General features: G+C 45.6%; 1 protein-coding gene across 28 annotated transcripts in view; it reads right to left on the bottom strand.

The window, feature by feature from the left end:
* Positions 1–13,271, bottom strand: part of FOXP1 (forkhead box P1) — a 421,654-nt gene that overhangs the window by 121,860 nt on the left and 286,523 nt on the right. For all 28 annotated transcript variants that reach the window (XR_003092859.1, XM_025197991.1, XM_025197998.1 and 25 more), the window contains one exon: positions 6,451–6,564. Coding sequence is in view for 21 of the 28 variants with exons in the window: in XM_025197991.1 (XP_025053776.1) it covers positions 6,451–6,564 (114 nt within the window). In the remaining 7 variants the exon portion in view is untranslated. The remainder of the gene's footprint in view (positions 1–6,450; positions 6,565–13,271) is intronic.

Here is a 13,271-nt window from a genome sequence, read left to right as displayed (position 1 = left end):
CACTCAGTGCCGGGTACTTTTACATTTCAATCTTTTCACATCCTTGAACTCTCATCAACATTTTTTCCAGACTGTGTCAATAAAATCGATTACTTGCGGTTCCGAATTTTGTCCTGCGCATGGAAATAAAACAATTTGTTTTAAAGGACTATCTAAAGAAAGCAGCACTTAGCAATCATATCTACAGGATCAAAAACAAAATAGAAAACTCCTACCAAACAATAAGAAAAGCAACGCCCTGATTTTAGCACGCTGGAAGCGCTGACTAAATTCCTGATATAAAAACCATGAACCTCACTGTTGTGGCACTGATTGACATATCTTTCTGTCAGACGTGAATGATCTTTTCAGATCATTTGTGTGGCCATTAATTTGCTTCCCGTTCCAACTCCCTGTACTGAAAAAACTCTCAGGACTAAGGTACAAAAGTGTCTTGACAGCTTTGTTGTAATCATATATGTAAGGACCCCTGACTACACTGTTGTTGAGATGCCTCATACCTACAACCAATCTGTTGCTTTTACAAGCTTAATCTAGGTATAAAGGAGCTGATTGTGGACCCATGTCGATATAACATCTTCAACCCAGTTGTACATCATATAAACCACTATAGGTGGTGGCAGGCTCCCATGATTCCTAGCAATAGTGCATACCTTTAACTCCCTAATCTGTAATACTACAAAATACTGCTCTCATTTTTTTTCCAAAGCACAAGTGGACTATCAGCAAGGGTCCAACAGTGTTATTCCTAATTACCTTTTTTTCACTCTTGATCCTGTGGCTCTCATAATTAGTTACCTGGGGCTGCAATCCAATTTGAAGTGATGACAAGAAAGTGATCCATGAAAAAGTAATAAGTTAAATCCAATTTCAGCCTTCCTCTAATTAAATGCACATGGAACTAATGACTCAAACCCTACCATTTCAGTGATAATGGTAATTAGCAAGGTGGGAGTCGCTCTCTTTCTTCAACACCGTAGGTGTAAACCACAAGGTAAAATGGCAGGAGCACTCTTAATTACATGTGTCATTTTGTCAGCAATTTGCACGTTTCTGACCAGTCAAGTAGCTTTCATTTGTTTTCTCCTTCCATCGTGTTTATAACAAACTCCGAGCCCAATTCTGACACGCGGTTAGCCCTGCGACCCCTCTCCAAGCAATCTGGTTAGAAATTGCTTAAAAAAGGCACTGGCAAACACTTAATGGGCATGGGGGACCTGTTAAAGAGCTGAGCCCAGCATGGCCTCTTTGCTATAGCAGGGGACTATGAACAAGAAGAAACCGTGGTTTTTATACCACCAGCTCTGCAACTACCTCACTCCAACCTACATCCTTAGTACCACTTAGGTATCTAACTCCTTCTGAAATCAATGGGAGTTTGCAAATCAGAGCCTCCGTGATCTTGGGCAGATGCCACTACAAAACCCCTATCTGTAGGTCTCGGGTTACCCACATCTAAAACTACTGCTCGGTGCCCTGTGTTGCCAACTCGCAACAATGGTGCTCTTCTAAAGGCCCCAGCTGCTGGAGGCATATATTCAGATGAGAATCACAGCTTTCACCAAAAAGGAAAACAAGACAGTTTCTGGCCTCGTATTTGGTAGAAAAAGAAGGAAGATGTGAATACTAAAAGCTCAAAAAGCCAGACAGCCACAAAGGCCCCCATCCCCTCACTTTTATTATCTCAGGATTTTTAAGTCGTTCATACGATTTTCAGGGAGAACTGGCTCCGGTTTTGGGCTGCTAGGGGTGGGTGATCCTGAGCTGCTTACATAGGCACCGTGGGCTGACTGATGCACGGTTTTATGATTAGCAAATTGAGTTATAAAGCCCATTCCTAGAAACCAGCAAAGGCCAGCTTCAAAATAAATTTAAAAAATACAATATATAGAAAATGAAGGATTCAAAAGCAAGGCACTGAAATGTTCGCAAGGGAAGCCATTGACACCGGAAAGGAGGAAATCCTAGCCCTCTTGAAGTCATCATCGAAATTCCTATCGATTTTAATAGAATCCAATTCAGTAGCAGTACATACATATACATTTAAGAATAAAAAATAAATGCATTCCTTAAAAAAAAAAAAAAATCACTGCCCATTTATTCAGCTGCTGTATGAGCTCCCATCAGCTACCTTTGTTTCTCCGTCTCTAGTTGAACGCACCGCTGACACACACAGGTGTACGTCGTGCAAATCCCTATGCCATCGCAGATTTTAGTTATGCCAACTGCTGCAAGAGAAACATCAGCAAGAAAAGATATCCTTCGCTTCACCCTTGGTTAGTGGGCTGCTAGGCTAACAATTTCTAATTTAATTAAAAGGAAAGTGCCATTAAAAACCGCAGTCACATACAATTTCCAGAGACTGCTGATTTCTACATTTCTTTTTGATTTTTGCTCTTGTCCTCCTCTGCTCCTTATTATATGGAAAAGAGGCACCAAGATGACACAGCAGGTGGCAGCTAGACAGAAGTACAGCCTAATGCATGCTTTACATAACATCAGTATGAAAGGATTAAGGCATTCCCACCCCTGCCAACCGCCAGCCCCCCAAACTTTGCCAAATTTTGAATGGAAACATTTATTTTCAGCCTACCAACGAAAAGAAAAGATCCAATCCTGGTAAATACCACTACTTTGCATCACCCTTCGCATACTTAATTTATCACATGCCAAGTACTGTTTAACCTGCACGAAGACCATCAGTGGATTACTTTCAAATGCAAGATCCAGCCACTGACTTTCTAAATCTGGTTCCAGCCAGTGTCCAATGCACAGTCGGTTCAATGCAACACACAACATTTACTTCTTTAAGAAAAATTATTTTTAGTGTTGCCAAAACACACATGCACTTCTTTCTTGGGAGAAAAATGTGTCTCTTGATTTGTTTCCAACCTGTGTATTCAAGCCAGTAACTAAAAACGCTTAGAGAACTATAATGAATAAATCGCTCAGAGAATCGGCAATTAAAGCTCCAAATTTTAATCAATAAATCTATTAACGTAGGGATATATTTGCGTTAGCCAAGAAAAGTGTCTGACTTTTCAAGGTCTGAAAGCATACCTGAACTGCTAAAATGTTTTCTTTCAAATATTCAAGGAATGCTGACATCTATGGCAAGAGTTTGTCGATGCTTTCATCTCCCCCGCCCCAATCTAATTTTTCTAGGTTTGAGATTTTTTTTAATGTTTTTTTTCCCCAATTGCTGGTTAGTAAACTCAGTCCTTAACTTTCGATTTTCTCTCGTTTGTCTCATCTGCCTGCAAAACGGAAGGTCCCTGCCAAATGTAAAGCAAGGCAGAGCGAGACAGACTCAGACTGTGAGTCACACTATATTTGGGGGTTTATTAAACCACCGGCAGCGCACATCTCTGCATCTCTGTCAAAATTCGCATAGAGCGAATATCTAAAATTTGCTAAAGCAGGGTCTCTCCGACTGTAGTTATCAAGGTCAAGGAGCGGCCTCTTGCAAGGCATTCTGCTGGATCCCGTTTTCATGGGAAAGCTATTCCAAGTATGGTGTCCCAATGAGACCAAAAATGTGCTTAAATGGCTATTTCAGCGGCGAATAACGAGGAATATGAGAAATTATCCACAGCAAGGTGGTAACAAATTAGCCACGCAGCAATGTACGAGATTAATTTTCCACATCTGTTTGTGCCAGTCCAGTTTACATGACAAAGCCTGCCAGCCAGTATTAAATTAGAGAGCCCGGGACTGACAGAGATCTCACTTAGCAATATTTTGCAGCCACCATAAATCGTACGTGTGTGAACGACGCTCGGTATGCTGATCAAGTGGGCTTTGCCTCCCTGCCTGTCAGCTCATGAACTCAGAGGTGGGCAGAGCCTCAAAGTGTCTTATTAGCAGAACCAACATTCGGGATTAACTTCCTCCCTTCCCCCCACGTTTCGCACAAACACCGCTCTGCACAACACGTGTTCGGGAGGTTTCCACCAGTGCCCTTGCAAGGTACCAAAAAAAAAAAAGGCGAGCTCTGTAATTTCCACTGTATTCCTCCTGCATGGGAGCTACAAAGTTTAAGGGACAAAAAAATAAAATAAAATAAAATAAAAATCAAATCTATCTAGTAAGCACCAGAACAACCCAAAGAAATTAAAGCGCACATCTATTTATTAAATGCCAGGACAACTTGCTTCGCCGCTTCAATAAAAAAGATTGGAAGATTTCTGGAACAAAAACGATCCAGACTGATTTTGTAAACTGTCAGCAACGATCCCTCCTTTCAGAGCAATGTGAGCAGACAGATTAGGGGTGCGTATATATTTTCCGCAACAATTTCTACCCCGTACTCTAGCATTTTCTTTTAATAATACACTTGCATTTTACCAATGCACTCAGGGTCTGTTATATTCAAGAGGACTTGCAGTATGTTTAAGGCAGCGAAAGCTCCAGGAGTGAGGGGAAAAAAGAATGGGCAGTCATTTGAATCAGTGAGTGACAGGCCAGGCCAGCTCTCTGTATACATTAATAAATTAGAATTTTAATTGTGTCTCTGACTGCAGGAGCTGCTCCAGTACTTTAATATGTACCAACAATTGGCTATGTTATGGAATCTGCGATGTGGCCTTCACTGTTGACCTCTACAACACAATTCCCAGTCTGACTACGGAAACTGTTTGGTTTGATCCTTTCAACTTATTTGAATCCTGACAAATAAGCTCACAGCTGAAAGGTCAACACAGTCATATTTCATCCTCTGGAGCTATTCTTAAGACATCTGCACAACAAAGCACTTCTTTTAGTACCTGACACTGGACCTAGCCAGCACAATCTCTCATTAAAAATGTCCCCAGTGGAAGAGTCTATTAAAAGGCATATGGAGCTGCTATGGATTTACCAAATAAAATATTTTTGGAAGTGTTAATGTAACAGTTTGGCTTGCGACACTCCACACTCCCAATAAACCGTACGCCTGCCCAACGACAAAACAGTTCAGACTTTCCAAAAGAATAATAGTGCAGCTATAAAGAGACAGGCGTTGTCCAGAAGACGGCACACCACGTCGGGAGCCAGGAACGCATGAGTCTGAATTTCACCTCTAAAACATATCCTCTCCTACAGTCCGAAGAGGGTTCCTTAAATCTGCCTGCCTCAGTTTCCCTTTCCAAAACTGCTGTTTATAGATCAGGCTTCCCCCGTCTGGGGATGGGATGGAGATTCATATTTTCCAAATTCTCTGAGGATGAAATAGCTACATAACTGCTACAGGTGCTCTTGAGTGGGCCATATTGTGCAATGCAGACCTATTCCCAATTCACTGAAGTTGCTGAGAGCTTTGCTCAAACAAGGCTGTCATACGTGGCCCATAAGCTTCACTTTCTCACAGACTTACGTGTTTCTGATTTGACCTCCAATGCTCTGTTCCATCTTTCAAGATCTAGAATCTACATTTTGGGGACTAAATAATCTGAAATACATGTCATCAGGGAAAGGCACAGGAGCAGTAATGCTCTCAGAGGCACAGGAGTGCAAATCAGACATTAGTTCAACAACTTTTAGGGTAATAATGACAAGCGGAAAAGCACCGATATAAATTTGGACCACAAAAGCAGAGCATCAGATAGTAACAACAGTGAGAGAAGAGCCCAACAACAGGATGCTACTGTCACTGCACTTCAGCTCCAGCACTTACTTCTGGAAACCTTGTTACCAGAAAAGAAAGCATCCTTTTCTTAAGTCCCTGGGGGAACTTCCTGAGAGTGACCTAGTGCAGAATAGCTGTCCTCAGGAAAGTGAAAACACTAGCATGGTGAACATAGTGGAAAACTTAGGTACCACAATCCTACCTTGGCACTAACTGGGTTACCTACCAGCTGTTTCGGATCTCTAGTTCCTATGATTTATTCATCTTGAACAGTAGAATATGCCCCCAAAAGAAACACGTTTATGCATGCATCTTACTTGGACCTGGTTGTACCCTCCTGAATTTGTAACAAGCTGATAATATTTAGGTTTCCTTGAAGGGGCTACAAACATTTCATCCCTGAATATGTCCAGAGGCCAGCAGACAACGGCTGGCGGGCAGAAATCCCACCGATGATACGCTGCCCTAATGACTGCATTACTATTGCCAAAGCAGACCAACGGTTTGGGTGAACACGGGGTGTAAACAGAATGGTTTTTGAGCACAAGCACAACAGCAGCAACGCAATAATGGAACGACGACCCATTCAATTTTGTGATAAACCTCTCCACCCATCCTCAACCAGGCTGTGCTTATGGGTGGGCTTTCTAAAATGCCTGGTGTGGGTTTCACTGCTCCAACTGAAGTCAACAGGAGCCTTTGTGTTAAACTTCAGTTGGAGCAAATTAGGCCACAGCTGAGCATCTCTACAAATCTCACGTTAACTTCAATATTACACTGCTCCACAGCTTTGATTAACAACAGGTATATGCAGAGACTCACGTGCACACATGCACTCTTCTTACCTGAAGGGCTGGTTGTTTGTCATTCCTCTTGGGAGACTTTAATCCACTAACTTGCTGCTGCTGCTGCTGCTGCTGTTGCTGCTGTAGTAAAAGCTGTCGTGCCACCTGAAGAGCCTGGAAGAAAATAAATGGAAAAAAAAGGGAGTTTGTACCATGCAAAAACGTGGGAAGCTGCACGTGTGCTATTTGATCAGAACATCCCTTTGAACATCAGACCCAGTTCACCTCCCAGAAGAGTGCTCCCCAAAGAAATCCTGAGGCATGTTTGCACTCAGAGAAGAGTGGCTTCCGTTAAAAAAAAAAAAAAAAAAGGGAAAAAAAACCCTCAGTGCTTACCCATAAGGATATGACACACCACAGCCATTTCTCATTTTAATTACAGGGGAAATAGGACTGCATGGTAACCAGGGGCAAACATAGATTTTGAAGTGGGGGGGGACTAATGTGAGCTTATAGGGCTTTATGCAATGGCAATATGTCTCATCAGGCAACGAGTCCTTTTGCAAACCATGGCAGTCTTCGTGCCCTTTTTCTCTAACCGGGCAAAGTGGTCTAGAGCCGACCAGGGTAGTCAACTGGGAGTTTCTCTTTGAGGAAGGCTGTTACTGTGTGGGCTGTCTGCTGCAACAGCAGAGCAGCCAGAGGCAGTGGCATCCAGCAAGCGGAAGATAATGCAAGATCTTGAGCTGCGCAGGTCCAGTAGGGAGCACACGAAAATCATTACTGGTCACTAGTGGTGCATGCAAGCAAGGGGCGAGGGAAAACAACAGCTGGGAGAGAATATTCTGCATCCCACACCCCAAAGAAAGACTCGACAGAGCTCAAGGGCCGACTGCAAAGGGACCAGAGAAAAAAGCAACGTCTCCAAGACAGGACTTGCAGGTGAGGCATGATGCCTGGGGGAAGCATAAGAGGCAGGTCGAGGGCTGGAGGAGTATGAGGAAGTGCACACCTGATGCTAAAGAAGGGGCTTTGGGTGGGTCCACAAACCAGGCACCTCTGCAGTGGGGGGCAAGGAAGGGAAGGAGAGAGAGAGAGAGAAGTGGGAAAAGCAAAGGGGTACAAACGCCCCTCCCATCCAGCTCATGGGCAAGAAGCTCGGTTCCTTTGCCAGCACGTCAGGCCGAATGCAGGAGCACCCTGGAGACGGCCCGTGTGCCAGAAGCCGGGAGACAAAGCCCGTCTGCGGAGGCATTTGGAAGCTGAGATGCCTGGCACCGCGGCTGGGACTCTAGCCTGCTGTTGCACTGAAGGATTCACCATCGCTGGACTCCGGGTTTCCTTGTCTCCTTGGAGACGTTCAGTACATGTGTAGGTGTAAAAGTGGGAAGACTGAAGACTTCATTAATGTAAAACAAGAAAAATAGTCCCTTTGCAAGATGCCTACACGGAAGGAGGGAGAGAGGCTGCCACGCTCCTCCTGCATATGCTCCCTGAGCTAATTAATTAATACATATTCAATTAAGGAGTTAAATTCGTTTAGGGGCTTTGCCGTTTCTCTCTAGCAGGAATAGTTTCTCCTAAGTGTCAAGTGCTAAGCGTACCGCACGGCACCGGGCAGCGATGGGAAGCTGTACGTGCCCAGTTCTGCAGGGCAGGTGAAGGGGCTAGATGATTTTGGTGGGTGCTAAGGGCCCCTCGCAGCTCTCGGGACAGTTCCCCAAACACAGCAAGATCGTTTCCTTCTCCTTTTACTTCTGAACACAGACACTCAGGAGAAGCACGAAGGGGGGCCCTGACAGCCTCCGCGACTGGCCAGCAGGGAGTGAGGGAATCCCTCGGTGGCATACAGCCAGTGTAGTCTGCTTTCACAACTTCTCTTCCTGGCCTCTGGCTGCGAGGAAGGGGACGCTGGCTACACTACAGTGATCACTGTCTCATCTGCCAGCTGCTCGGTGTCGCTCTGAACCGCGCAGCGGCACCCGAACAGCTCAAGCTCTTCTCCCCTCCTTGCCCCTCTTCTTCATTTCAGTGGGAAAAGGAGGTGCCCAGGGATTCACTGGCAGCACTGAGCTTGCAGAACTGGGCTCCGGGCCGAGAGCGTCACGAAGCGCTTGCCAAACTGCTTGCTTGCCATTGCATTAGGACCGAGCGGGCCAATCGCTTTGGCAAGCGTGCCACAAATTAGCACTGCACCCTCCCCCCATGCCACTCCAATCCCTTTCCTCTGCCCGTTTTGCTGCTTGGCTTTCTGCTCCCTGACTGATCTGATGCTCTGCTTTCTGCTCCCTGCGCTATCAAGTTACTGTGCTGCCTGATCTGCCACACGTCACAAGAGGCTACTTGTGGCCCCCATGTTGCAGGTAGACCACCTCTCTTTTAGAAAGTGCTACACCGGGGGCAGGCAATTATTTTGGGTGGAGGGCCGCTTACTGAGTTTTGGCAAGCCATCGAGGGCTGCACGACAGGCAGCCAGGGGCTGATAAATATTAATTTTCTAAATTTTTTAGGCATCCCGTGGGCCAGACAGAACGGCCTGGCGGGCAGCATCTGGCCCGCAGGCCGCATTCTGCCCACCCCTGTGCTACACCCTGCCTCCTTTCACTTGGACCGTACTGCTGTCGGTGCATGATTGAATAACAAATCTCCACTCGCTCACAAAGATTTTAAATTCAGCTGTGATTTCCACCAGAGAGAAAACCAGATTTTAAATACGGGGGAGCGTAGTCAGAGCTCCGTGCACATCTAAAAACTGCCACGCGGATGTGCGTGTGCATCAGAGGCTGGCGATCCTTAAAAGGGGCAAAAAATGTGAGCAGCTGTCGACCACGCACACATAAATCAGATCATCCGTGCAATTTTGTGTGCGTACGTGCGAGGGCTCTTCCAGTAGTTCACCTACAAGATGAAAAGATTCTGCTGGCCACCAATTAATAACACACAAGGATGGCTGAGAGACCTTTGGGTGGAAGGTGATGCAAGCGGTAAAGACAAAATGTTATTTGTATTGAATTATCCTACTCAGTTGCTCAAAGTGCCTTCAAAGGTGAAACAGGAGCAGCTGAAAGATTCCTTCAAGGCTTAAGGAGATTGGCAAAGAATACTCACCTACTTAACTAGGGTGTTGTGTGGCTTATTTAATTAATGAATACTTGTAAAGCACTCTGAGTTTCTCAGAGAAGAAGAGCCATACAGTACAAGCGCAACATGTTATTATATATTATTAAGACTGGCTCTGCAGAAGAATAATTCCAGATAAATGTGCAATCAAATGATCATTTTAGTTCCCCGTAATTAGATGCAATAGGCCAAAAAAAACACGGAAGCCTTGTTTTAATCACATATCAAACAATCAGCACATCCCTAACCTTTCAAGCAACGACTTTCTGAATAAAACATCATCAACTTATAGATATTATTCCAAAAAGAACCAGCCACCATATGTGTTGTCTCTTTGAAATACAGTTGCTATAGCAGGCCCTGCATGCATTTCATGTGATATGATCATATTCTATCCGTTCTGGCAGCTGAGAGGTTGCACAACGAAAACTGGCTGCCAGAAATTTTTGAAGATTCCCAGAACAACTAGCTGTGCAAGACATGCCTGGTTTCTACTTGAGCTGGCCGTGAAACTCGGTTGCAGCCAGACTGGGTGATGGCTGTGAGCGTGAAGCCTTAAAGCCACTCTCTCCAAGCGGAAGAGTCCTGCCCTGCAGCTGGATTTCCCTGGCCGAGCCCAGCACTTGGACAAATAACGGGTCAGGCGCAGCACTGAGGGAATTGGGCAGGAGCAAGCCTCTTTCTGTCCCCTAGTGCCATGCCTGAGCAAGGACACAGCCAATACCCTCCTCAGCAGGCTGGCCTGCTCCCCACAAATCCCTTGCGTTTGCTGGGATGAGGGCAGAATCGAACCGCTGCCTGCCCGCTTTGCACCAAGCAGCGAGAGAACCAGCGTCCTTGCATCCAGAACAGGTGGTGTGACACCGCAAGAAGTCCCAAAACCTGGAGGGAGGCGGGGGGAGGAAGGCTGAGTGGGCAGGAGGAGCAGTAAAAGGACGGGGAGCACTGTGGCACAGGGACAGCACCGAACAGCGCATCCTCATCTCCTCTCCTCTGCGCTTTGCCTCCTCAGCAGAGATAGCATTTTATGATAAGAGAAGTGAAAGAACAGATGATGCTGGATCTAAAAGGCAGAGCTTTGCTCGGAGCAGCAACCCCGGGGAAAGTGCTCCCTGCCAGCCTGCCCCGAGCAGCTCCTCCGTCTCTAGCAATAAAGCGAGGCGAGTCATTCTGAGTCACTCAGCCTTCCTTTATTTTCTTGTCAAACCCTCCCTCCATCGAGCCTGCCTGTCTCTGTCATTTCCGAGTCTCATGGACAGTCATCACACATGCGGGGCAGGGGGAGAGGAGTGTGGAAAAGAAAGAGGTGGCGGTCAGGGGAGGAAAGCGCTGGCCTCCTTTCTTCCCTCCCACAGAACCCATTTCCAGTCCATTTGGCGTGCCTTTGTGAAATTAATCTGCAGATCTCAATTCAACCCCAGTGGACAGCAACCATCCTAACACCCACACTCCTCCCTTAATGCAAGCTGACATTCGCTGCTCAAGAGAGACCCAGGACGGAGCCAGCTCAGAAACCGTATCGCTGCCCTGCCTCAGACGCAGCAACCACTCCTGGGCAGGACTGGGACTTGCAGGCCAGCTTGGGAAGGCGGCTGCGCGAGGGTTTCCTGAGAAATTAATTTGACAGTGAATTGAGTCTCTCAGCCCCGAGATCCACAAGCAGGACTGCATGTTAATAAAGCATCCCATAGGAGCTGGCAGCACTTTCTATTTGTGAATTTGGCTCTGGTGAAAAGTGGCAGTCTGTCAGACACGGAGACTGAAGCCAGGACTAAATCTAGCCATTGCACACTTACAACACACAAAGCATCTGTGGGAGCTTCTCTACGCTGGTCTCATCTGCCTTGCCCTTGAGCACGGTGTAAGAGAGCGGTGCTTTAGAGTATTTAACCTGTTCAATACTTGCTCCTTCCAAGCCCAAAAGCATGGCTCCGGCTACACTTTACCACTAAAGCACGATAACAGTGTTAATGAGGAGGTTGCCTCTTCTCCATCACACTCTTTTCAAGAAAGCAGAGTTATAATGCCCAACCATCCAGCAGTACAGATGACCTTTTGCAAGCGTGCACTAGCTGGTGAGTGTGTCCAAGTCAAGGTTTGCTCATGAACCTAGGAGAGTGAGTGGGTATGTGACTCACACACAAGGGACTAAGCATTTACACAAGCTAAGGACCTCTAAAGCCATCGCGCTGACATTTTAGATCGGGGTTTCAGTTGCGCAGTATTTCTTGCTATTCATTTTTGTACTGCGGAAGTGCACAGAAGGCCAGTTATGAACCAGGACGCTACTGTGTTCAGCTTTATTTAAATATACCAAAAAAAACCCAGCCCGTGATACCAAGAGCTTACAAGTAGCCCCCAAAACGCAGGGTTTTTAACTCTTCATAGGAACAAAAATGCCAAGATTTTGTACGCCCAAGACCTTGCCATCCAAACCTGGGAAAATGCAGACATCTGGGGCAGGAGAGTAAAGGCACACCAGTTAACTAAAGTCACAATTTTATAAACAGAAACAATTTGTGGTCACAATCAACATGGGACATACTTGAAATGACGAATAAAACGAAAGGCTTTATGACTCATTACCAACTGAGGGACTATCTTGATCCTGTTTCATGATCTCTAAAGCACAAGAGAAACTACAGCTTATCTACTTCTCTGATATTTTCCTATTGTCCATTTAGAAAATAGTCAACAAGGGAGATTTGACTTGCACAAAACAGAGAGTTGGAGAAAGGAAATAAAACCAAAAAGCCCCATATTTTAGGGATATTCCAGAAACAAGGACCGACTAGGATCCAAGTTTTGGGGCCTATGAAACCACCAGCAATTTTCCCATGGACTCCAGCACAAGGTTAAAACAGCATCGGGCATCCAAAGATCCCGGGGCTCTCGCTGAAAGGCAACCACCAACAGGACAGCCATTTCACACTTCCCAATTTTGCACTATGAGAGCAATGTATCCATCTGAAACGATTGGTACATTTAATTTCAAGACAGACAGAGGGTAATTTTACTTAGCTGTATTTTTTATTTCTTTCTTTCTTTTTTGCTCAAAAATCCCTGTTAGGGCTGGAGCTTAAGTTACTGTTGTAACTTCACATTTTCACTGCAGGGACCTCAATCTTTCAATCCCTACAATCATTTTAGAGGTATAAAAAGCAAGACCGTGGGGCAAAAGTCTGCTCTCAGGATAAAACTGTAGAAACTGCAAAAAGTAGAAGCTACTGGTCTGGGAAGGGGATTGGAGGGTGAGAAGTGTACTGGGAGAAGAGGGGCACCATTTTTTTTAATAGAAGTGCTGTTTAAATGTCAAATACCTGATTTATAGGAAAACAATGGCAGAAAAACATCAACTGTGTCCGGCTGATGGAGGCACCTGCTGGATGTCTCTCCAATTATAGCACGGCAGTGACTTTCAAACTGGTTTTCTGTTAGGGTCTATTTTTTTCAAAGCAAATCAGCTCAGGCTCCTCTTTTCATGGAGTAGGGCCCAATATTCATATCAATAAGCTGTTAATGAAACAGGAGCCTACTGGACCTATAACAGCATACAGTTATAAGGACCTAGCCCAACCACACTTTCATGAGGCAGCAACTGGCATCAGTGTACCGACAGGCTGGACAGCCTAGGGATTTAAGTGTTCAAGTCCCGTAGTCCCCAATTTTCTGCTTGAGCCCATCCTCTTGTCTCCCCTGCCTTGTCAAAATAGCCCCAAAGCAGCCACATGCTATCTTCTTCGTTTCCCCACCACTGGCAG

Source organism: Alligator sinensis, unplaced genomic scaffold (genome assembly GCF_000455745.1).
Source record: "Alligator sinensis unplaced genomic scaffold, ASM45574v1 scaffold121_1, whole genome shotgun sequence".
In the NCBI taxonomy this organism is placed as follows: Eukaryota; Metazoa; Chordata; order Crocodylia; family Alligatoridae; genus Alligator; species Alligator sinensis.
This window is presented reverse-complemented; position numbering and strand designations above follow the sequence as displayed.